Here is a 26,595-nt window from a genome sequence, read left to right as displayed (position 1 = left end):
GTACGGCGCGAGAGTCTGTTGAAATAAAAAGTGTTTCTCGTCTTCCTCTCGGTCATATTTTCATAATAATGATCTTGCAGCAGCCAGCGTCATCTCACAAGACCCTCCGGTACCGTGAATGTCATTTAAGTGACGTCTTGGTGAAGATTGATGATCACTAATTTTTAGGTCTATTTTTTTTAAAAGCCTGGCTGGAGATCGACTGACACACCCCCCGCGATCGACGTAATGGGCACCCCTGACGTAGAGAAATATATTCGCTTGACCGCTCTGTGTTAAAGCTTCACAACAAACACAGAAACACCGGCTGTGTCTCGGTGCTAAAGACAGCTGCAATACACCGCTTTCCACCAACAGCATTGTTCTTTATAGTCTCCATTATTAACTGAACAAAATTGCAAAAGATTCAGCAACACAGATGTCCAAATTACTGTGTAATTGCGCGATAAAAAGAGACGACTTTTAGCCGTAAGTGGTGCTGAGCTAGTATGTCCCCTCCAACTCGAAACGTCACAAACGCGTCATCATTCCGTGACGTTTTCAACAAGAAACTCTGCGGGAAATTTAAAATTGCAATTTAGTAAACTAAAGCGGCCGTATTGGCATGTGTTGCAATGTTAATATTTCATCATTGATATATAAACTATCAGACTGCGTGGTGGGTAGTAGTGGCTTTCAGTAGGCCTTTAATGTCATGTTACAAAACGCAACACCAGCAAAGTTGGCAGGTTGTGTAAATCCATCCATCCATTTTCTACTGCTTGTCGCTTTTTGGGGTCTCGGGGTTGCTAAAGCCTATCTCAGCTGCATTTGGGCGAAGGGTGGGGTACACCCTGGACAAGTTGCCACTTCATCGCCGGGCCAACACAGATAGACATACCACATTCACACTCACATTCACACACTAGGGCCAATTTAGTGTTGCCAATATCATCAAAAGGTTCATAAAATCTGGAGAGAAAAAAAATCACTGCACGTAAGCAGCAAGGCTGAAAACCAACATTGAATGCCCGTGACCTTCGATCCCTCAGGCGGTATTGCATCAAAAAAACGACATCAGTGTGTAAAGGATATCACCACAAGGGCTCAGGAACACTTCAGAAAACCACCATCAGTAATTACAGTTTGTTTGCTACGTCTGTAAGTGCAAGTTAAAACTCTACTATGCAAAGCAGAAGCCATTTATCAACAACACCCAGGAACGCCGCCGGCTTCGCTGGGCCTGTGCTTATCTAAGTTGGACTGATGCAAAATGTAAAAGTATTCTGTGGTCTGACGAGTCCACATTTCAAATTGTTTTCGGAAACTGTGGACGTCCTGTCCTCCGGAACAAAGAGAAATAGAAACGTCCGGATTGTTATAAGCGCAAAGTTCAAAAGCTACCATCTGTGCAAAGTTCAAAAGCCAGCATCTGTGATGTTATAGGTGTTGCGATCCGCTGCTCGGATCTCCACATATTATTTATTTTTCCATTTTGTATATCTCTCCATCTAACTCCTTATTTCCTGTTTGCTTTGTCACCATGGTCACTCATCAGTCCACCTGCTAGTCTCGCCCCGCACACCTGCTAGTAATGATCACCCTCCTGTTTAAGCCAGTCTTCTCTGTTCATTCGGTCTGGGTCCATAGTTTGCTCTCACGCAACTGTACGTCTGGGTTTTTGATTTTCTATTCTCGCTAGCTTCTCACGCTAAGCCACTTGTTTTTTTCCAAGTTTACATACTGATGATTTGTTTTCTCTTTTGTGCCAACGTTTAATTTTAGTTTGTCTAGTTTTACTTCCTAGTTTTCATACTAGCGTTTTTGGTTTGCCTTTTATTTGCTCCAGTATTTCTGTTCAGAGCTCCCTTTTTGTTAAATCTTTTAAAGGTCCTACCTTTGTTGTGTTCACGTCAACGCATCCTCGAGGGAATCGAACCCGGCACCTCGATGCCCACCAGTCATTAAAATAGGGGTGTATTCTTATTATGTTATTATATTATATCATTATATTATGGTGGAAAATAAGTATTTGGTCAACCATTGAAAGCTCTCACTGATGGAAGGAGGTTTTAGCTCAAAATCTCACGATACATGGCCCCATTCATTCTTTCCTTAACACGGATCAATCGTCCTGTCCCCTTAGCAGAAAAACAGCCCCAAAGCATGATGTTTCCACCCCCATGCTTCACAGTAGGTATGGTGTTCTTGGGATGCAACTCAGTATTCTTCTTCCTCCAAACACGACGAGTTGAGTTTATACCAAAAAGTTCTATTTTGGTTTCATCTGACCACATGGCATTCTCCCAATCCTCTGCTGTATCATCCATGTATCCATTTTGGTATAAACTCAACTCGTCGTGTTTGGAGCAAGAAGAATACTGAGTTGCATCCCAAGAACACCATACCTACTGTGAAGCATGGGGGGGAAACATCATGCTTTGGGGCTGTTTTTCTGCTAAGGGGACAGGACGATTGATCCGTGTTAAGGAAAGAATGAATGGGGCCATGTATCGTGAGATTTTGAGCCAAAACTGTCAGAGTTATTTGTTGTCGAACCCCAAGATGCAGAGAAGGAGGCGGGCATTTGGTAAGTAAACATGATTTAATTAAATACTAAGACAAAACCAAAACCAAAAGGGTACAAACAAAAAGCACGCACATGGGCGGAATTACAAACTAAGGGTCTTTAGCATAGAAGCTAACAAGAAACAAAAAAGGACCTAGCGTGGAAGCTAGCAGGTAGAAAATAGGAAAATCTGGAAATGGCTAATGTTAACAGAAACAGCTTACCGCTACGACGGCCAGGACAAAATGTAGCACGACAGGTAGTAGCTGTATTAAAACGACACGACAAGAGCAACATGTGGCAACGACAATACAATGAGGAACAAAGCAGGTAAAGTAGGAGCTGGCTGATTGACATCAGGTGTGACCAGATGCCAATCAGCCGCAGCTGAGTGAAAACAGGACACAGGGAGACAAACAGGAAGCTGAACCAAAATAAGAGCACTAGACAGGAACTAAGGACAGGAAATACTAAAAACACAGAGGAGAAACTAAAACACAAACAAACTGTCAGTGGCAACTCTGACAAAAACCTCCTTCCATCAGTGAGAGCTTTGAATGGTTGACCAAATACTTATTTTCCACCATAATTTACAAATAAATTCTTCAAAATTCCTACAATGTGAATTCCTGGATTTTTTTTCCACATTCTGTCTCTCACAGTTGAAGTGTACCTATGATGAAAATTAAAGATCTCTGTCATCATTTTAAGTGGGAGAACTTGCACAATCGCTGGCTGACTAAATACTTTTTTGCCCCACTATATCCCTAGAAATTGACTACAACTTTGGACTACAACTGAATAAAAAATTAAAAAATAATAATTAATTTGTAACGCACTTTACATTTGTTAAAATCTCAAAGTGCTACAATGTATAAAAAAAAAAAAAGTAGAAAGTTAGAATATATAATACAAAAAATAAAATAGAAATGAAAACATGACACACCCTAGATAAACATTAGATAAAACAGAAACATAGATAAAGATAGAAATGAAAGCACTGGATAAACAGGCAAGCAGTGTATTTAAAAACAAGAAGGCAGAGTTAAAAATTAGATAAAAGCTGTGCTAAAAAGGTGGGTTTTAGTCCCTTCTTAAAACTGTCGACAGACTGTGGTGCTCTAAGATGATCGGGGAGATCGTTCCAGAGTTCGGGTGCGGTCGAGCAGAAAGCCCGACGGCCCATTGATTGTAACTTTGTCCTGATGGGTTTGAGGAGGTTAGTGTTTGAGGAGCGGAGGTTGAGGGGAAACTAGGTCCTTGAGGTAAGAGGGGGCGTTGCCGTAGATACATTGATGAGTTACCAGGTTAATCTTGACTTGAGCCCGGGTTGCAATAAGGAGCCAGTGGAGTGATTTGAGGATGGGTGTGATATGATCACGCTTGCGCACTCTCGTGGTGAACTCTCGCAAAGCACTTTGGGTAAACCTCTACCACAGTGGTTCTCAAATGGGGGTACGCGTACCCCTGGGGGTACTTGAAGGTATGCCAAGGGGTACGTGAGACCCCCAGAATTTACAGAATGTGGTATTAACAATATTATCTATGAACGATAAAACACTGAATATTGACAGCATATAGTCTTCAAAAACTTGTTTTAAAACCTGTGTAGATCCGGCATTCCAGGCTATGGGTCCCAGACTCTGGTACAATTTGCACCAGTCCTTCTGTGATCTTGACTGTGTTGAAACTTCCATTTGAAAACTTCTCTTTTTAGTAAAGCTTTTAGTTGATGCACCTTTTAACTATCATTTGTATCATCTGTTTGTCAGGCTTGCCCTGACAGTTTGTTTGTGTTTCAGTTTTTTGTCTGTGTGCGTTTAGTATTTCCTGTTTTTAGTTCCTGTCAGCGCTCTTATTTTGTCTGTTTCCTGTTTTTTTCCCCTGTGCGCTGTTTCCCCTCAGCTGCGACTGATTGGCACCTGGCCACACCTGGTGTCAATCAGCCCACTCCTATTTGTACCTGCTTTGTCTTCCAGTCAGGGCTGGATTATTGTCGTTGCTACGTATCATGTCATGTCATTGCAGCGTAGTCCTGCAGAAACCATATTAAAACATTTTTTTCCATTTTTCATACGTTTTTGAAAAAGCTCCAGAGAGCCACTGGGGGGCGCTAAAAAAGCCCCAGAGTAGGGGGGTACTTGAATTAAAAATATGTTCACGGGGTACATCCCGGAAAAAAGGTTGAGAACCACTGCTCTACCACATGGTGGGTTTAAGGCAAAATATGTCGCAGTCGTCTCAAAATTTCAGACAGTTCGTTTGGAAAGCGGCAAAAGTGTTTTATTAATATCTCAACCTTGCCTCTATAGCAGGGGTCGGGAACCTTTTTGGCTGAGAGAGCTACGAAAGCCAAATATTTCAAAATGTATTTCCGTGAGAGCTATATAATATTTTTTTTTACCACTGAATACAATTAAATGCGTGCATTTTTTAAAAGGGGAACATTATCACAATTTCAAAAGGCTTAAAAACAATAAAAATCAGTTCCAAGTGGCTTGTTGTATTTTTTGAAGTTTTTTTCAAAATTTTACCGGCCCCGGAATATCCCTAAATAAAACTTTAAAGTGCCTTATTTTCGCTATCTTCGAAACCACTATCCATTTCCCTGTGATGTTATACAGGGCTGCCAATACAAACAAACAATGGCGGTTACCACAGCAAGATATAGTGACATTAGCTTGGATTCAGACTCTGATTTCAGCGACTTAAGCGATTCAACAGATTACGCATGTATTGAAACAGATGGTCGGAATATGGAGGCAGATAGCGAAAACGAAATTGAAGAAGAACTTGAAGCTATTGAGCAAATAGCTATTGACGCTATTTGGCCATAGCGTGGGTGTACCTAATGAAGTGGCCCATAGCATGGCTGCCTTATTAGCATCGCCGGTAAAATGTGCGGACCAAATGATCAGGACTTTCGCATCTTGTGACACTGGAGCAACTTAAATCCGTTGATTGGTAAGTGTTTGTTTCGCATTGAATGTGGGTATCTAGTTTCAAATGTACATACAGCTAGCGTAAATAGCATGTTAGCATCGATTAGTGTAGCATGTTAGCATCGATTAGCTGGCAGTCATGCCGTGACCAAATATGTCTGATTAGCACATAAGTCAACAACATCAACAAAACTCACCTTTGTGATTTTGTTGACTTAATGGTTGCAAATGCATCTGCAGGTTATCCATACATCTCTGTGTCATGTCTGTCTTAGCATCGCCGGTCAAATGTGAAGACACTCTGGTACATTCAATGGGGGTCTGGCGGCAGATTTCTTGCCAGTGGTGCAACTTGAATCCCTCCCTGTTAGTGTTGTTACACCCTCCGACAACACACCGACGAGGCATGATGTCTCCAAGGTTCCAAAAAATAGTCGAAAAAACGGAAAATAACAGAACTGAGACCCGGTGTTTGTAATGTGAAAATGAATATGGCGGGTGTGTTACCTCGGTGACGTCACGTTCTGACGTCATCGCTAAAAGACCGATAAACAGAAAGGCGTTTAATTTGCCAAAATTCACCCATTTAGAGTTCGGAAATCGGTTAAAAAAATACATGGTCTTTTTTCTGCAACATCAAGGTATATACTGACGCTTGCATAGGTTTGGTGATAATGTTCCCCTTTAAGTAAGACCAACATTTTTAGAGTATAATAAGTCTCTAATTATTTTTAATAACATTGTTATTTCTTGAACAGGTGCGGTACAAAACGGATAGATGGATTAAAATGCATGAGAATGTTTTATATTTTGAACGTTATTTTTAACATTGTGATTACCAGCGGAATTATTCATTACTAATCGTGTTAAGCAATGTCAACTAAGATTTATCTGAGAGCCAGATGCAGTCATCAAAAGAGCCACATCTGGCTCTAGAGCCGTAGGTTCCCTACCCCTGTTCTAAAGCTAACCAATAATAAATATAATACTTCTTACCATTAATGCGACATCTTGAACAGGTGCGATTAAAAAGAGGATGGTTGGATTAAAATGCATGAGAATATTTTATAATTTGAATGTTATTTTTAACATCGTGATTACCAGCGGAATTATTCATTACTAATCGTGTTAAGCAATGTCAGCTAAGATTTATCTGAGAGCCAGATGCAGTCATCAAAAGAGCCACATCTGGCTCAAGAGGCATAGGTTCCCTACCCCTGCTCTATAGTTTTGATCCCAAATACACAAAACCAGGTACCAACAGGTGAGATGAGTTGCCTGTAACACAACATCTAAGGGTAATGGTCTACTGTAAAGACTGCAGACCTAATTACTTGAAAATGGTTCATGTCTCTTCAGGTTTTGAGCTCCAGTTCCGTCTCGGTCCGAGTCTCCAAGGACGGAAAGTTACGGTGAAAACCAACTACCCACCAGAAGGAAAGCGGTTTGAACGGAACACTTTCCGTGTTTTGTCCTGGAACGTGTCGTCAGGACGGGAGGATGATTCTGATAAGTTCTGCTCTCTGGATGTCAAAGTGGCCGGTTCTTATCAGTACTACTTTGGGTTTGGGTAAGATCTTGCTTGTAACTACTGTCAGCGGTCCGATCACTTCAGATTTTTTTTTTAAGAATGGTCGCATTGGGTGCCTTTACAGTTACGAAAAGGTCCTGATTAGAGTGCTCATATTTTGGTTATTGAAAAGTTGCACAAGCAAAAGACCAAACCATCACAGAGCGCGTGACAATAATATCGTACGTATTTTCTAACAGTGACGCAGAAAAGTCGGGAGGAGGCTACATCGTGATCAACCCTCTCCTTCACGTGGGACCAGACAACCATGTCCTTCCTTTGGACTGCGTCACCATTCAGACATATTTGTCCAAGTGTTTGGGGGACTTGGACGACTGGCCAGCCAGACTGAGAGTTGCAAAGGAATCAGGTGTGTGTTTTTTTTTTTACATTTGTACAAGTTGCTGAAGGTGAGTTCCTTGCAAAATTAAATATTGAAAAAAAAAAAAAAGTCTATTAGTAAGTAAATATTATTTCTTTTATGACGTCCTTTCCTGGGACAACACTGAAGAGATGGCACGTTGATACAATGTAAAGCTTATATGAACTTCTCCCTCAACAGAATTCAGCACAATTATCTAAATGTCATTCCATGTCAACATTACTTTACAGCACTGTTTTACTGGCTTGCCATAAGAAATTTTTACCCCCGAATAAATTTAGTCCGGGTTCTCCGGGACATGTTTCCCATTGAAAATGAAAAGGGCCAATTTTTAAACTTGCAAATTCTAACATTTTTCACCCCACTCGAACCATCCATCCATCTTCTTCCGCTTATCCGAGGTCGGGTCGCGGGAGCAGCAGCCTAAGCAGGGAAACCCAGACTTCCCTCTCCCCAGCCACTTCGTCTAGCTCTTCCCGGGGGATCCCGAGGTGTTCCCAGGGCAGCCGGGAGACATAGTCTTCCCAACATGTCCTGGGTCTTCCCCGTGGCCTCCTACCGGTTGGACGTGCCCTAAACACCTCCCTAGGGAGGCGTTTGGGTGGCATCCTGACCAGATGCCCGAACCACCTCATCTGGCTCCTCTCGATGTGGAGGAGCAGCGGCTTTACTTTGAGTTCCTCCCGGATGGCAGAGCTTCTCACCCTATCTCTAAGGGAGAGCCCCGCCACCTGGCAGAGGAAACTAATTTCGGCCGCTTGTACCCGTGATCTTATCCTTTCGGTCATGACCCAAAGCACATGACCATTGGTCAGGATGGGAACGTAGATCGACTGGTAAATTGAGAGCTTTGCCTTCCGGCTCAGCTCCTTCTTCACCACACAGATCGATACAACGTCCGCATTACTGAAGACGCCGCACCGATCCGCCTGTCGATCTCACGATCCACTCTTCCCTCACTCGTGAACAAGACTCCTAGGTACTTGCACTCCTCCACTTGGGGCAGTGTCTCCTCCCCAACCCAGAGATGGCATTCCACCCTTTTCCGGGCGAGAACCATGGACTCGGACTTGGAGGTGCTGATTCTCATTCCGGTCGCTTCACACTCTGCTGCGAACCGATCCAGTGAGAGCTGAAGATCCCGGTCAGATGAAGCCATCAGGACCACATCATCTGCAAAAAGCAGAGACCTAATCCTGCGGTCACCAAACCGGAACCCCTCAACGCCTTGACTGCGCCTAGAAATTCTGTCCATAAAAGTTATGAACAGAATCGGTGACAAAGGACAGCCACTCGAACCGTTCCACCATTCCCATACTCCTCTCATCCGGTATGTTCAAGTCAGCATGTTTCCCAGTTCCGGAAATTCCCAGTACACCCAAAATTACCAGGAATTTCTCCCCATTAAAAATGGATGGACACAAACTTCTACATAGCCCCCATTTCTCAACGGATTTCAACGGTTCCAAAGTCATTATGCTCCTTGCTCTTGCCAACCCTCCCGATTTTCCAGGGAGACTCCCCAATTTCAGTGCCCCTCCCAAAAATCTCCCGGGGCAACCATTCTCCTGAATTTTTCCCGATTTCCACCCGGACAACAATATTGGGGGCGTGCCTTAAAAGGAACTGCATTTGGCGTCCTCAACAACCTGTCGTCACGCCCGCTTTTTCTCCTTACTAACAGCGTGCCGGCCCAGTCACATAATATATGCGGCTTTTACACACACGTGAGTGAATGCAAACCATACTTGGTCAACAGCCATGCAGGTCACACTGAGGTTGGCCGTATAAACAACTTTAACACTGTTACAAATATGCGCCACACTGTGAACCCACACCAAACAAGAATGAAAAAGACATTTCGGGAGAACATCCGCACCGTAACACAATATAAACACAACAGAACAAATACCCAGAACCCCTTGCAACACTTACTCTTCCGGGACGCTACAATATACACCCCCCGCTACCACCAAACCGCCCATCTCCCGAAATCGGAGGTCTCAAAGTTGGCAAGTATGCTTGTAGGTCACCTGCTAGCATGCTAATGTCTGCATGCTAACTTTTTTTTTGCTAATTAGGCCCAGTCATATAACGTTTTTACTTAACATTTCTCAACTATTTGCATGTGAAACATTTTTTGCAATTTTCATCATTAAACTTGGCACTTGATGATAGCATGCTAATGTTAGCATTTCAGTTTGGCTTGTGCATATCGCCAGCCCGCGTGATTCTGCGGCATTTACACACACATGAGTGAATGCAAAGCATACTTGGTCAACAGCCATGCAGGTCACTCTGAGGGTGGCCGTATAAACAACTTTAACACTGTTACAAATATGCGCCACACTGTGAGCCCACACCAAACAAGAATGAAAAATACATTTCTGGAGAACAGCCGCACCGTAACACAATATAAACACAACAGAACAAATACCCAGACCCCCTTGCAACACTAACTCTTCCGGGACGTTACAATAAACACCCCCCGCTACCACCAAACCCCCCATCTCCCGAATTCGGAGGTCTCAAAGTTGGCAAGTATGCTTGTAGGTCAACTGCCAGCATGCTAATATCTGCATGCTAACTTTTTTTTTGCTAATTAGGCCCAGTCATATAACGTTTTTACTTAACATTTGTCAACTATTTGCAGGTGAATTTTTTTTTTGCAATTTTCATCATTAAACTTGGCATTTGATGATAGCATGCTAATGTTAGCATTTCAGTTTGGCTTGTGCATATCGTCAGCCCGCGTGATTCTGCGGCTTCTGCGTTCCGACATGTTCCGGAACGCAAAATACCTCTCACTTAAGTTAGGGTTAGCGAATTCAAAATAGCATGACTGCAACGCACAGGTAAATAACTCGCTTTGCTCGAGACACACGGATTGTGCCACTCCTGTAGTTTAATTTAAGGTGTGGAGACATTCTTGATCACCTTTACCGTTGGCCTCTAAAGCCAGACAGTGGTTGTTGTCGTGTTGGAATATTTTCCTGAGGGAGAGGCTTATGCTTTTCTTGGCTTACTACAGTTTATGCGGTGTGCGGCTTATGGTCTGACCCAGAGCCGGCCCAAGGCATAAGCAAACTAAGCGCTTGCTTAGGGCCCCGCGGCCACCAGGGGCCCTCCAAAAGCAATGGAATTTAACTTCAGTAGACTGCGCTCTCTTTGGACAAAGTAAACATTAAATATGAACAAATAACTAGTAATTAAAGACTAATATGTACAAGACTGATGAGACAAGATGACACTTCCTGTCAATGAGAAAGGACGCAAAGAAAAAGGCTCCGCTTTTGCTACCGGAGTTTTTGTTGAGTCTGAAGATTTTGACCACTTATTTGCGATCACAGCCACAGGACAGTCACCTGGCATCTTCGACCTGATTTTGGTCAGTGTAGAGGCACTGATACGCTGAAAAAAGCAGTTAGACGCAAGCCATCAGCGTCTTACCGCATTTCAAAGCGGTTGCCTGGCAACCAAAAGCTACGGCGAGTTTACAGCTGTTTTAAAGTGCTTCCAACGTCGCAGAGTGATACAAGTTGACAGACTGATACCTTAAATTGATCTCTGAACGGCGAAAGGTACAAATTTGTTGAAACAAACAAGTTATAAGTGCCGCAAGTCGCTAAAGCAACTGCCATTAAGACACAAAAGGCACTGACGTCATCGACCTGCCGCGATGCCAAAAGTTAAAGGAAAGACTGAAATCCCGAAACACTCGGTGTCTGCCGACACAGGACACACCTGGAAACAAGATTTGAGACAGGACACAGGACATGATACAGGGGTACTACAAAAAATACTCCCATGAATTTAAAGAAGAATTGAAAGAAGAAATTAAAGAAATGATAGGTGGATGGAACAATGATATGAAAGCAAGAAATACGTCAATAATGAAAAAAGCTAAATATGTTCATATTCTCTACTGCTCACTAGTGTTACCATATCTGAGTTACTATGTGTAGAAACATGGGGAAATAATTTCAAAAGTACACTTCATTCACTAACAGTGTTACAACAAAGATCAGTTAGAATAATACATAATGTTGGATATAAAGAATATACAAACCCTTTATTTATTGAATCAAAGATACTGAAATTCCATGACATGGTGAAATTGCAAACAGTTAAAATTATACACAAAGCAAACTATAACCTGCTACCCAAGAATATACAATTCTTCTCAACAAAAGAGGAGGAATATAATCTTAGAGAAAAATGTAATTTAAAACATTTGTTCGCACGTACAACACTTAAGACCTTCAGTATATCAGTATGTGGAATTAAATTATGGAATAGATTAAGCATAGAAATCAAACAATGTACTACTAATATAATCCACTTCAAGAAACTCTTCAAACTTAAAGTGTTTACAAAGTAGAAAAAAGAAGAATCATGATAAACATTCTGAATTTATTCACCCATTCATTCTTTCATTCTCAAAATAATCTTCGTATGGAATATAACTTACTTCCCCAGTTATATTTTTATTGTGATACTTCTGGAGTATATTGTGAATACATTGAGAACAGGAAGTGAACAAAAGTTTTAGCAACTGTGATGTAAAAGAAAAGGGGTAGGATTTAATAAGCTCTGCTTCTTCCTCCTCCTTTTCCAACATGTTGAAAAGATAAACTGGAAATTGTGATGTATCATGTATGCTTTCATGTTCCAAATAAACTCAAACTTTTACTGTAAATACAAAGCTTTATCACTTGGACTGTTCAGCCCCAGGCCACTCTTGTAGCTGAATGTTTTCTACATTTTTAGATTAGGAACCATATGTGGCACTCTGGACATCATTCATTTATATTATTTATGTTCTTAACTGGGCCACCCCCATATCTTTTATAAATGACATGTCATTTGTAAAGACATGCCAGGCTGACAATAGGATCATGTAAAAAACACTGCCAGAGCCGCAATGAGTTTATAGTAGGCGTGTGAATGATCAACAATCAAAATTATTGGCAGAAATAGAGGGCCCCAAAATCAAATTTTGCTTAGGGCCTCATGGAGGCTTGGGCCGGCACTAGTCTGACCCCCCTACACTTCAATCTCTGCAGAAATCCTGGCAACACTCACCTGTTTTTTTTTTCCCAAACACATCATGTGGATATGGCACGTGCACTCAGCGCCTTTGGTACGCCTTACGAGACCTATTCTGAGTGGAACCTCTCCTGTTCAGACATTGCATGTTCTTGGCCACGATGCTGCAGCTGTTGAAAGTTTCCTTTTGCGCCTGCTCGGTCTTATTTATGTGCGACAACAATTATTTTCTTTAGAAACTGGGAAAGTTCCCATTGCCAAGCAGAATTTCCAGTGAGCAGTCTAAGAAAGTGATAGGAACAACACAAATGAACACATTTGCTTCCTAAGTGTCCGTCCTTAAGTGTTGTCCAATAGAAAGAGATGATGAAATAATTGCAAAAATGTGAGATCTGTATTGACGTCTTTGAGATAGTGATCACTTACTTTGGACCAAGGTTGAAATGCGAAAGTGTTTGAGCATTTTAGGATATGGGTAGCAAGAAGCCATTGCAAAATTGAACTATGGCTCACAGAATATTATTGTTTGCTTGTTACTCAAATGTTTGAGCTGAGATAAATCATTACCTTTGGCTGTGTGTCCCGGTTTTCTGAGGACCATTTGGGCCTTCTGAGTGGAGTTTGATGACCAAACAACTTTCTTTGATTCAGTTTATACCAAAAAGTTCTATTTTGGTTTCATCTGACAACATGACATTCTCCCAATATCGTCTTTGGTATAAACTCAACTCGTCGTGTTTGGAGGAAGAAGAATACTGAGTGGCATCCCAAGAACACCATACCTACTGTGAAGCATGGGGGTGGAAACATCATCCTTTGGGGCTGTTTTTCTGCTAAGGAGACAGGACGATTGATCCGTGTTAAGGAAAGAATGAATGGGGCCATGTATCGTGAGATTTTGAGCCAAAACCTCCTTCCATCAGTGAGAGCTTTGAATGGTTGACCAAATACTTATTTTCCACCATAATTTACAAATAAATTCTTTAAAATTCCTGCATTTTTTTTCTCCATTCTGTCTCTCACAGTTGAAGTGTACCTATGATGAAAATTACAGACCTCTGTCATCATTTTAAGCGGGAGAACTTGCACAATCGGTGGCTGACTAAATACTTTTTTGCGCCACTGTACCTCCGGGTACTTCGGCTTCCTCCCACTTCCAAAGACATGCACCTGGGGATAGGTTGATTGGCAACACTAAATTGGCCCTAGTGTGTGAATGTGAGCGTGAATGTTGTCTGTCTATCTGTGTTGGCCCTGCGATGAGGTGGCGACTTGTCCAGGGTGTACCCCGCCTTCCGCCCGATTGTAGCTGAGATAGGCGCCAGCGCCCCCCGTGACCCCAAAAGGGAATAAGCGGTAGAAAATGGATGGATGGATGGATGTACATCTGGGGAATAAATCAAAAACTTTTCCATCCATCCATCCATCATCTACCGCTTATCCGAGTCGGGTCGCGGGGGCAGCAGCCTAAGCAGGGAATCCCAGACTTCCCTATCTCCAGCCACTTCGTCTAGCTCTTCCCGGGGGATCCCGAGGCATTCCCAGGCCAGCCGGGAGACATAGTCTTCCCAACGTGTCCTGGGTCTTCCCCATGGCCTCCTACCAGCTGGACGTGCCCTAAACACATCCCTAGGGAGGCGTTCGGGTGGCATCCTGACCAGATGCCCGAACCACCTCATCTGGCTCCTCTCGATGTGGAGGAGCAGCGGCTTTACGTTGAGTTCCTCCCGGATGACAGAGCTTCTCACCCTATCTCTAAGGGAGAGCCCTGCCACCCGGCGGAGGAAACTCATTTCGGCCGCTTGTACCCGTGATCTTGTCCTTTCGGTCATGACCCAAAGCTCATGACCGTAGGTGAGGATGGGAACGTAGATCGACCGGTAAATTGAGAGCTTTGCCTTCCGGCTCAGCTCCTTCTTCACCACAACGGATCGATACAACGTCCGCATTACTGAAGACGCCGCACCGATCCGCCTGTCGATCTTACGATCCACTCTTCCCCCACTCGTGAACAAGACTCCTAGGTACTTGAACTCCTCCACTTGGGGCAGGGTCTCCTCCCCAACCCGGAGATGGCACTCCACCCTTTTCCGGGCGAGAACCATGGACTCGGACTTGGAGGTGTTGATTCTCATTCCGGTCGCTTCACACTCGGCTGCGAACCGATCCAGTGAGAGCTGAAGATCCCGGTCAGATGAAGCCATCAGGACTACATCATCTGCAAAAAGCAGAGACCTAATCCTGCGGTCACCAAACCGGAACCCCTCAACGCCTTGACTGCGCCTAGAAATTCTGTCCATAAAAGTTATGAACAGAATCAGTGACAAAGGACAGCCTTGGCGGAGTCCAACCCTCACTGGAAAAGTGTTCGACTTACTGCCAGCAATGCGGACCAAGCTCTGGCACTGATCGTACAGGGAACGGACCGCCACAATAAGACAGTCCGGTACACCATACTCTCTGAGCACTCCCCACAGGACTTCCCGAGGGACACGGTCGAATGCCTTCTCCAAGTCCACAAAGCACATGTAGACTGGTTGGGCAAACTCCCATGCACCCTCAAAAACCCTGCCGTGAGTATAGAGCTGGTCCACAGTTCCACGACCAGGACGAAAACCACACTGTTCCTCTTGAATCCGAGGTTCGACTATCCGGCGAAGCCTCCTCTCCAGTACACCTGAATAAACCTTACCGGGAAGACTGAGGAGTGTGATCCCACTTTCAAAAACTTTTAATATTTTTAATTGTAATTCATTCTATTTTATTTTTTAAAAAATTATTTAATTAATGTAAATATTTTAGTTTTTCATCTATTTTACTTTATTTTCTATTATTTTTATACACCGTATTGGACACTCTGCAAGAGTGACGGCAGATGATAATGACGATGGTAATATTATGTGGTGTATTATTTCCTCTCCCAGGGTACAACATGATCCACTTCACACCATTGCAGACTCTTGGAGCCTCCAGGTCATGCTACTCGCTAGCGGACCAGCTCGCCTTCAGCCCTGAGTTCAGCACAAAGGGTCAAAATTATAGCTGGGCAGATGTGGGAGGCCTTGTGGAAAAGCTGAGGAGGGAATGGAATATGCTGTGTATCACTGACGTGGTGTACAACCATACAGGTGGGTGACTTCAACTGAATCCTTGTCGGGGATGTTATTTATGATTTGATAATAATGAGCTTGATGGCTAGCATGTGCAAAGCTGATCCACTAAATGTATGCGTGGAGTTTGGTGTCCCTCATTGCACTTTGTGATAGTGTTTCTTTGTACAACTCCTCTGTACTCAGACATGCATTCGCACACGGCTGATGATAACGGAGATCCGTCATCTGGGCATTATTTTTAAGTCTGGAAAGCACTTTTTGTTTAATGTATGAAAATCGCTTTAAAATTTAAGTTTGATTTAATTTGATCTCAGTGAGATAAAAGTTTGTGTCCATGTATATTCAGACTGTAGGCTCATTATTAGAATGCCTACAATACTGGGAGAAGAAAATGGCAATTTATATATTTATCACATGCAGTGTAATTAATCAAGACTAAAACTGTTCTGTGGTAGCTTTTTGCGTCTTTAGCGGGCTACCTCTGAAATGTGCATGCAAACTGGCCAGTTGCGCTGAAATAATTGCTTCATAATTGGCAACAAATATGGACCGTCAAAATTAAAAAATATTATACATATCGTCTATTTAGTAATTTTATTGTATAATTTTTTAGCGGTCTGTCAAAAATAAATATAATAGAAATAGCATCTATTCAGTAATAATATTTTGTAATTTTATAGCGGACTGTCAAAAATAAAAATAATAGAAATAGCATCTATTCAGTAATAATATTTTGTAATTTTATAGCGGACTCTCAAAAATAAAAATAATAGAAATAGCATCTATTCAGTAATAATATTTTGTAATTTTATAGCGGACTCTCAAAAATAAAAATAATAGAAATAGCATCTATTCAGTAATAATATTTTGTAATTTTATAGCGGACTGTCAAAAATAAAAATAATAGAAATAGCATCTATTCAGTAATAATATTTTGTAATTTTATAGCGGACTGTCAAAAATATATATAATAGAAATAGCATCTATTCAGTAATAATTTGTAATTTTATAGCGGACTGTCAAAAAAAAAAAATAATAGACATAACATCTATTCAGTAATAATATTTTGTAATTTTATAGCGGACTGTCAAAAATAAATATAATAGAAATAGCATCTATTCAGTAATAATATTTTGTAATTTTATAGCGGACTGTCAAAAATAAAAATAATAGAAATAGCATCTATTCAGTAATAATATTTTGTAATTTTATAGCGGACTGTCAAAAATAAATATAATAGAAATAGCATCTATTCAGTAATGATTTGTAATTTTATAGCGGACTGTCAAAAATAAAAAATAATAGACATAACATCTATTCAGTAATAATATTTTGTAATTTTATAGCGGACTGTCAAAAATACAAATGTTAGACAAAGCGTGTATTCAGTAACATTATTTAATAACTTTATACACTTTATAACCTAAATACAAAGCGTTTATTTAATAATATTATTTTATGATTTTATAGAAGACTGTCAAAAACACAAATGTTAGACAAAGTGTTTATTTAGTCACATTTTTGTATAATTTTATAGCAGAATGTCAAAAATAAAAATATTATACATATGGTCTATTCAGAAATATTATTTTATATTTTTATAGCCGACTGTCGAAAATAAAAAGGTTAAACATATCGTCTGTTCAGTACATACCAAATACTATAAAAATGGGACCGATTATCTCCCTGCTTGGCACTCAGCATCAAGGGTTAGAATTGGGGATAAAATCACCAAAATAATTCCCGAGTGCGGCCACCGCTGCTGCTCACTGCTCCCCTCACCTCCCAGGATTGGAACAAGGGGATGGGTCAAATGTAGAGAGTAATTTCACCACACCTAGTGTGTGTGTGACTATCAGTGGTACTTTAACTTTAGCTTTAATATTTTATAGAACACTGTCAAAAATAAATGTGTGAGACATACTGTCTATTCAGTAGTATTATTTTATAATTTTATAGCAGACTGTCAAAAATAAAAACGCTAGACAAAGCGTCCATTCAGTAACATTTTTTTTATAATTTTATAGCGCACTGTCAAAAATAGAAATATTAGACATATCATCTATTCAGTAATATTATTTTGTAGCGCACTGTCAAAAATAAATGTGGGACATGTCGTCGATTCAGTAACATTATTTTATAATTTTATTGCGGACAGTCAAAAATAAAAATGTTGGACAAAGCGTTTATTCAGTAACATTGTTTTATAATTTTATAGCAGACTGTCAAAAATAAAAATGTTAGACCAATACAGTAATATTATTTTATAATTTTGATAGCAGACTGTCAAAAATAAAAAAATATAAATGTATTGTTTATTCAGTAATATTATTTGATAATTTCATAGCTGACTGTCAAAAATAGAAATAATAAACGTATTGTCTATTCAGTAAAATTATTTTATAATTTTATAGTGGACTCTTAAAAATAAAAAATGTTGGACATAGCATCTATTCAGTAATATTTTATAATTTTATTGGTGACTGTCAAAAATAGAAACATTAGACATATCATCTATTCAGTAATATTATTTTGTAGCGCACTGTCAAAAATAAATGTGAGCCATATCGTCGATTCAGTAACATTATTTTCTAATTTTATTGCGGACAGTCAAAAATAAAAATGTTGGACAAAGCGTTTATTCAGTAACATTGTTTTATAATTTTATAGCAGACTGTCAAAAATAAAAATGTTAGACCAATACAGTAATATTATTTTATAATTTTAATAGCAGACTGTCAAAAATAAAAAAATATAAATGTATTGTTTATTCAGTAATATTATTTTATAATTTCATAGCTGACTGTCAAAAATAGAAATAATAAACGTATTGTCTATTCAGTAACATTATTTTATAATTTTATAGTGGACTCTTAAAAATAAAAAATGTTGGACATAGCATCTATTCAATAATATTTTATAATTTTATTGGTGACTGTCAAAAATAAATATTATACATATTTTGTATTAAATAATTTACATATCGTCTATTTAGTAATATAATTTTATAGCGATTTTATAGCAATTTTATAAAAATGTTGGACAAAGTGTCTATTCAATAACATTATCTTATAATTTTATAGCGCACTGTCAAAAATAGAAATTTTAGACATATCGTATATTCAGTAATATTATTTTATAATTGGATAGCGCACTGTCAAAAATAGAAAATATTAGACGTATCAACTATTCAGTAACATTATTTTTATAATTTTATAGTAGACTGTCAAAAATAACAATTTAATATAATTTTATGGCGCACTGTTAAAATTGTTTAATATTGGCAGATAAGGGTGGTTCGGGCATCTGGTCAGGATGGACCCCAAACGCCTCCCTAGGGAGGTGTTTGGGCATGTCTGACCGATAGGAGGCCACGGGGAAGACCCAGGACATGTTGGGAAGACTTTGTCTCCCGGCTGGCCTGCGAACGTCTCCGAAGGAGCTTCACTAAGTGGCTAGGGAGAGGGAAGTCTGGGCTTCCCTGCTTAGGCTGGTTCCCCCGCAACCCAACCCCGGATAAGCGAAAGAAGATGGAGAAATTGATGGACATATCGTCTATTCAGTAATATTATTTGGTAATTTTATAGCAGACTGCCAAAAATAAAACATATGTTATATCGTCTATTCAGTAATATTATCTGAAAAAAATTATAGCGGACTGTTAAAAATAAAAATGATAGACAAAGCGTCTATTCAGTAATAGTATTTTATAATTTCATAAGATGACTGTCAAAAATAAAAATATTATACATGTTTTCTATTTAGTAATATTATTTTTCAATTTTATAGTGGACTGTTAAAATAAACATGTTAGTAATAATATTTTATAATTGTATAGCGGACTGTCAAAAATAAAAATGTTAGACAAAGTGTCTATTCAGTAACATTATTTTATGATTTTATAGTAGACTGTCAAAAAAAATATATTGTACATATCGTCCTTTGAGTAACATTATTTTATAATTTTATAGCGCGCTGTCAAAAATAGATATATGAGACATGTCGTATAATCAGTAACATTATTTAATAATTTTCTAGCGGACTGTCAAAAATAAAAATTATCGACACTTCTATTAATTAACATTTTGTAATTTTATAGCGCACTGTCAGAAATAGAAGTTATATGCACATCTATTCAGTAACATTATTTTAGAATTTTATAGTGGACTCTCAAAAATATAAATATTGGACATAGCGTCGATTCAGTAATATTATTTTATAATTTTATAGGGGACTGTCAAAAATGAAAATATGCATATTTTTCTTTTCAGTAATATTATTTTATAATTTCATAGCGGACTGCCAAGAATGAAAAGGTTAGACAAAGTGTCTATTCAGTAACACTATTTTTCATGATTTTATAGCGCACTGTCAAAAATAGAAATATTAGACATATCGTATATTCAATAACATTATTTTATAATTTTATAGTGGACTGTAAAAAATAAAAATATTAGACATATTGTCTATTTAGTAACATTATTTTGTAATTTTATAGCGGACTGTCAAAAATATAAATATTAGACATATCGTCTATTCAGTAACATCATTTTATAATTTTATAGTGGACTGTCAAAAATAAAAATATTAGACATATCGTCTATTCAGTGACATTATTTTACAATTTTATAGTGGACTGTGTAAAATGTCAATGACATACCATACAGGAAATATATTATTGTCATATATCTTCTTGCAATATGCATTTTTTTGCGCCACTGCAGATGCCCAGCTGGACTGTCTTTAAAGGCCTACTGAAATGAGATTTTCTTATTCAAACGGGGATAGCAGGTCCATTCTATGTGTCATACTTGATCATTTTGCAATATTGCCATATTATCCTGAAAGGATTTAGTAGAGAACATCGACGATAAAGTTCGCAACTTTTGGTCGCTAATAAAAAAAGCCTTGCCTTTACCGGAAGTAGCAGACGATGACGTCACCAGTGTGAGGGCTCCTCACATCCTCACATTGTTTACAATGTGAGCCTCCAGCATCAAGAGCTATTCGGACCGAGAAAGCGACAATTTCCCCATTAATTTGAGCGAGGATGAAAGATTCGCGGATGAGGATATTGATACTCAAGGACTAGAAAAATGAATAAATAAAAAAAAAAAGTAAAAAAAAAAAAAAGGCGATTGCATTGGAAGCGATTCAGATGTTTTTAGACACATTTACAAGGATAATTCTTGGAAATCCCTTATCTTTCTATTGTGTTGCTAGTGTTTTAGTGAGATTAAATAGTACCTGATAGTCGGAGGGGTGTGTCCACTGGTGTGTTGACGCCAGTCTCTGAGGGAAGTCATGGCAGCTGCATGGACGGCGCAAGCTCCGCTGATCTTCGGTAAGAGGCGACTTTTTACCACAATTTTCTCACCGAAACCTGCTGGTTGACAAGTGGTCGGGAACCATGTTCGCTTGACCGCTCTGATCCATAGTAAAGCTTCACCTCCGGGAATTTTAAACAAGGAAACACTGTGTGTTTGTGTGACTAAAGGCTAAAGCTTCCCACCTCCATCTTTCTACTTTGACTTCTCCATTATTAATTGAACAAATTGCAAAAGATTCAGCAACACAGATGTCCAAAATACTGTGTAATTGCGCGATGAAAAGAGACGCCTTTTAGCCGCAAGTGGTGCTGGTTGATACGTCCCATCCAACCAATAACGTCACAAACACACGTCATCATTCCGCGACGTTTTCAACAGGATACCTCGTGGGAAATTTAAAATTGTAATTTAGTAAACTAAACCGGCCGTATTGGCATGTGTTGCAATGTTAATATTTCATCATTGATATATACCAGGGGTGCCCACACTTTTTCTGCAGGCGAGCTACTTTTCAATTGACCAACTCGAGGGGATCTACCTCATTTATATATATCATTTATATTTATTTATTTATGAAAGAGACATTTTTGTAAACAAGTTAAATGTGTTTAATGATAATACAAGCATGTGTAACACATACAGATGTCTTTCTTTCACAAAGACAAGAATATAAGTTGGTGTATTACCTGATTCTGATGACTTGCATTGATTGGAATCAGACAGTAATGATGATAACGCCCACATTTTCAAATGGAGGAGAAAAAAAGTTGTCCTTTCTGTACAATACCACATGAAAGTGGTTGGTTTTTGGCATCGAATTCATCCAGCTTCCATACACTTTACAAGAAAAACATTGGCGGCAAATTCCGTAGCTTGCTTGATTGACATTCACGGCACCCGAGGGTCTTGTGAGATGACGCTGGCTGCTGCCAGTTCATTATTATGAAAAAATGACAGAGAGGAAGGCGAGAAACACTTTTTATTTCAACAGACTTTCGCGTCGTCCCTTCCGTCAAAACTCTAAAGGCCGACTGCACATTTCCTATCTTCACAATAAAAGCCCTGCTTCATGCTGCCTGCGCTAACAAAATAAGAGTCTCGGAAAGCTGGCGTGCACAAGTGATGTGCACGCCAGCTTTCTGAGGGATCGCTTCTGCACGCCAGTTTTCCGAGACTCTGTATTTAGTTAGCGCAGGCAGCATGAAGCAGGGCTTTTTTTGTGAAGATAGGAAATGTGCAGTCGGCCTTTAGAGTTTTGACGGAAGGTACGGCGCGAGAGTCTGTTGAAATAAAAAGTGTTTCTCGCCTTCCTCTCGGTCATATTTTCATAATAATGATCTTGCAGCAGCCAGCGTCATCTCACAAGACCCTCCGGTACCGTGAATGTCATTTAAGTGACGTCTTGGTGAAGATTGATGATCACTAATTTTTAGGTCTATTTTTTTTAAAAGCCTGGCTGGAGATCGACTGACACACCCCCCGCGGTCGACTGGTAGCTCGCGATCGACGTAATGGGCACCCCTGATATATAAACTACTGCGTGCTCGGTAGTAGTGGCTTTCAGTAGGCCTTTAAAATCCCCATAAAAAGTGGTACATGTCTGCTGCTTGATTCAAAACGTAGCGAAACACCAGAGGTAGGAGCATTTTCTTGTGGTAAATGAGCATTTCCGTGCGACACGCCCACTATTAGTACACACAACTTTATAGTTTGCACACAGTGTGTGTGGATCCGAGTAGATCAGAGTAGTATGACTCCTTTGTCAGGTTTGCTGATCTTGTGGTTCCACATCCATTTTCCTGACTTGATTCCCTACTTTTTACGTCATCTCTGGAATGTGGTGAAGCTTTTTTTAGCCAATACTTAAAGATACATGAAATGAGACTCCAGTTCTGCTGAGCCTTGGCTCTACCACATGAGCTTGGTGCGCTCGCTGACCTCGTCACCCGACACACACCTGACCCGTACTACAAAGGTCATCTTGTAGAAATACGATGCGCATGAAAATGAACAAGAACTGGAATTGTATTCTCCCGAGTGTCTTCTTTTACAAAACCCAAAACAAGTAAAGTTGGCACGTTGTTAAAATGGTAAATAAAAACAGAATGCAAAGATTTGCAAATCCTTTTCAACTTATATTCAATTGAATAGACTGCAAAGAGGAATTACTTAATGTTCGAACTGAGAAACGTTTTTTTTGCAAATATTAGCTAATTTGGAATTTGACGCCTGCGATGTGTTTAAAAAAAGCTGGCACAATTGGCAAAAAAGACTGAGAAAGATGAGGAATGCTCATCAAACACTTATTTGGACCATCCCATAGGTGAACAGGCTAATTGGGAACAGGTGGGTGCCATGATTGGGTATAAAAGCAGCTTTCATGAAATGCTCAGTCATTCACAAACAAGGATGGGGCGAGGGTCACCATTTTGTGAACAAATGCGGGAAAAAATGATTTAAGAACAACATTTCTCAGCCAGCTATTGCAACAGATTTGAGAAATTTACCATCTACGGTCTGTAATATCATCAAAAAGTTCGGAGAATCTGGAGAAATCCCTGCACGTAAGTGGCAAGGCTGAAAACCAACATTGAATGCCTGTGACCTTTGATCCCTCAGGCGGTACTGCATCAAAAACTGACATCAGTGTGTAAAGGATATCACCACATGGGCTCAGGAACATTTCAGAAAAACTACTGTCAGTAACTACAGTTCGTCACTACATCTGCAAGTGCAGTGGGAGAGTGGCCGTGCGCAACCCGAAGGTCACTGGTTCAAATCCCACCTAGAACCAACCTCGTCACGTCCGTTGTGTCCTGAGCAAGACACTTCACCCTTGCTCCTGATGGGTGCTGGTTGGCGCCTTGCATGTCAGCTCCCTCCATCAGTGTGTGAATGTGTGTGTGAATGAGTAGATGTGGAAGTAGTGTCAAAGCGCTTTGAGTACCTTGAAGGTAGAAAAGCGCTATACAAGTACAACCCATTTATCATTTATTGTCCAAAGCGAAAGCAATTTATCAACAACACCCAGAAAAGCCGCCGGCCTGGTGGTTAGAGTGTCCGCCCTGAGATCGGTAGGTCGGGAGTTCAAATCCCGGCCGAGTCATACCAAAGACTATAAAATTGGGACCCATTACCTCCCTGCTTGGCATTCAGCATCAAGGGTTGGAATTGGGGGTTAAATCACCAAAAATGATTCCCGGGTGTGGCACCGCTGCTGCTCACTGCTCCCCTCACCTCTCAGGGGGTGATCAAGGGTGATGGGTCAAATGCAGAGAATAATTTCGCCACACCTAGTGTGTGTGTGACAATCATTGGTACTTTAACTAAAATACGACAAGGGAGACCCTGGACTGTTGAACAACTTAAGCTGTACATCAAGAATGGGAAAGAATTCCACCCGAAAAGCTTCAAAAATTGGTCTCTTCATTTTCCAAACGTTTACTGAGTGTTGTTAAAAGGAAAGGCCATGTAACACAGTGGTAAAAATGCCCCTGTGCCAACTTTTTTGCAATGTGTTGCTGCCATTAAATTCTAAGTTAATGATTATTTGCAAATAAAAATTAAGTTTCTCAGTTTTAACATTAAATATATTGTTTTTGCAGTCTATTCAATAGAATATATGTTGAAAAAGATTTGCAAATCATTGGATTCTGTTTTTATTTACTTTATACACAACGTGCCGGCTTAACTGGTTGTGGGTTTTGTGGATTATGAACCTTTTTCCTCTTCATTTTTATACCAATCAAAAGATAGTTGCAAGTGAAAAGACAGGTGAGTGCCGTGAGTAATTTAACATAATAGGGGCCTCATGTATTAAGAGTTGCGTGGATTTTTGTACTAAAAGTTGGCGTACTTTCAAATCCAGAAAATTGCGTACGCAAGAAAAACTTCAGATGTATATGTATTGAAAAATATGGGTTCCAGTATATTAGCCGCAGATATATATGTTGTGAAATTAGTTATTTACACAGAAATATTTTGTAAATCTTTATTTACATACCTTAATTGTTTCCAAATGGTGTCTGCAACACGGCAGTAAAACGGATGATCAAACAAAACAAAAGTCATCGTCATGGACCCACTAGATGCGCAAGCTAGCTCTCTAATCATCTTAACAGACTCAATAAGTCCACGGTGACTTTTTGGTGAATTTACTGAGGAATTTGTGAAACTGAAACAACCCGAAAAGAATGCCATTGCAAAATAATGATACTGACACAGACAATTGTAAATGTGTTAGCATATTAGCGAATGCTAACAGCGCTGGCTTGATTACATTACAATAGCGTGTACAAATATGCATGAAAACACTCCTACAGACATCACACAAGGGACGCTTTAGTAAGGATAACAGTTTTAGTTATATTGTAAAACTTACAAACGTTGCTTGGAGTGATGATTGAAAATCCATACAAGTATGAACGCTATGGACGGCTAGAATATGGAATGGCACTTGTCCTTCTGGTTTAAAGCTTTAAACAGCAGAAATCACTTGTAGGCATTCACCCAGCTGCACCTGCGGTGAGAGAAGTTGTCCAAAAGGTGGCACCTTAGCACAAAAAAATAACACAGAATTTAAGTTTCTGTGCATGTGTTTGGTAAAAACCTATTTGCTTCATGGCCGTCAGCGAGGAAAAAAAACATAAATTAGTCGCGCTGTTTTATAATCCGCAGGTTTCAAAGTGTAGGAAAAAAGTTGTGGTTTATAGTCTGGAGTTTACTGTAAATCCATTGGCAAGAAAAGTGAATTTGATGTCCTTGCCTTGATCGTTTTAAATTTCTGAAATCAAATGTTGACAAAACCCCAACTGCCACCCCTATGTGTCACCAAAGCATCCACAGCCGTACCTGAAGCGTGAAGTTGGCGTTAGGCAGCGGACATTTCCATGCTCGTTTCAAAAGTGCGTACGCGAGGATCTTGTGTGTACGCAAGCTTAATACATGAGGCCCCTGATGGAGTAACTGTCAGATGAATGGCTCTGCTCTCTTTTTCTGTGATCATAACGCTCAAAAGCAAAGATCACAGCTATCAGAAGAAGGATGTGGACTATGTCACAACAGCCGGCCAAACAATCGAAGCAAGGGTTTGTGAAAAAGGAAGTTGTGATATGCATATGGAGAAACATTTGGCCATGTAATCACGCAAATGTCCAATAATCTACAATTCTAGGCTGACACAAAGGTCGTCAAATCCTGTATATATATATATATATATATATATATATATATATATATATATATATATATATATATATATATATATATATGTATATGTATATATGTATATGTATATATGTATATATGTATATGTATATGTATATATATATATGTGTATATGTATATATGTATATATGTATATGTATATGTATATATATATATGTATATATATATATATGTATATATATATGTATATATATATATGTATATATATATGTATATGTATATATATATATGTATATATATATGTATATATATATATATATATATATGTATATGTATGTATGTATTTGTCTATACCAGGGGTGCCCACACTTTTTCTGTAGGCGAGCTACTTTTCAACTGACCAACTCGAAGGGATCTACCTCATTTATATATATCATTTATATTTATTTATTTATGAAAGAGACATTTTTGTAAACAAGTTAAATGTGTTTAATG

General features: G+C 39.5%; 1 protein-coding gene across 4 annotated transcripts in view; it reads left to right on the top strand.

The window, feature by feature from the left end:
* Positions 1–26,595, top strand: part of agla (amylo-alpha-1, 6-glucosidase, 4-alpha-glucanotransferase a) — a 145,174-nt gene that overhangs the window by 7,962 nt on the left and 110,617 nt on the right. For all 4 annotated transcript variants that reach the window (XM_061890480.1, XM_061890481.1, XM_061890482.1 and 1 more), the window contains 3 exons: positions 6,850–7,060; positions 7,261–7,430; positions 15,416–15,619. In XM_061890480.1, the coding sequence (XP_061746464.1) occupies positions 6,850–7,060; positions 7,261–7,430; positions 15,416–15,619 (585 nt within the window). The remainder of the gene's footprint in view (positions 1–6,849; positions 7,061–7,260; positions 7,431–15,415; positions 15,620–26,595) is intronic.

This window comes from Nerophis ophidion, linkage group LG28 (genome assembly GCF_033978795.1).
Source record: "Nerophis ophidion isolate RoL-2023_Sa linkage group LG28, RoL_Noph_v1.0, whole genome shotgun sequence".
Lineage (NCBI taxonomy): Eukaryota > Metazoa > Chordata > Actinopteri > Syngnathiformes > Syngnathidae > Nerophis > Nerophis ophidion.
Note: the sequence above shows the minus strand (reverse complement) of the source record. Positions and strands in the feature narration are given on the sequence as shown.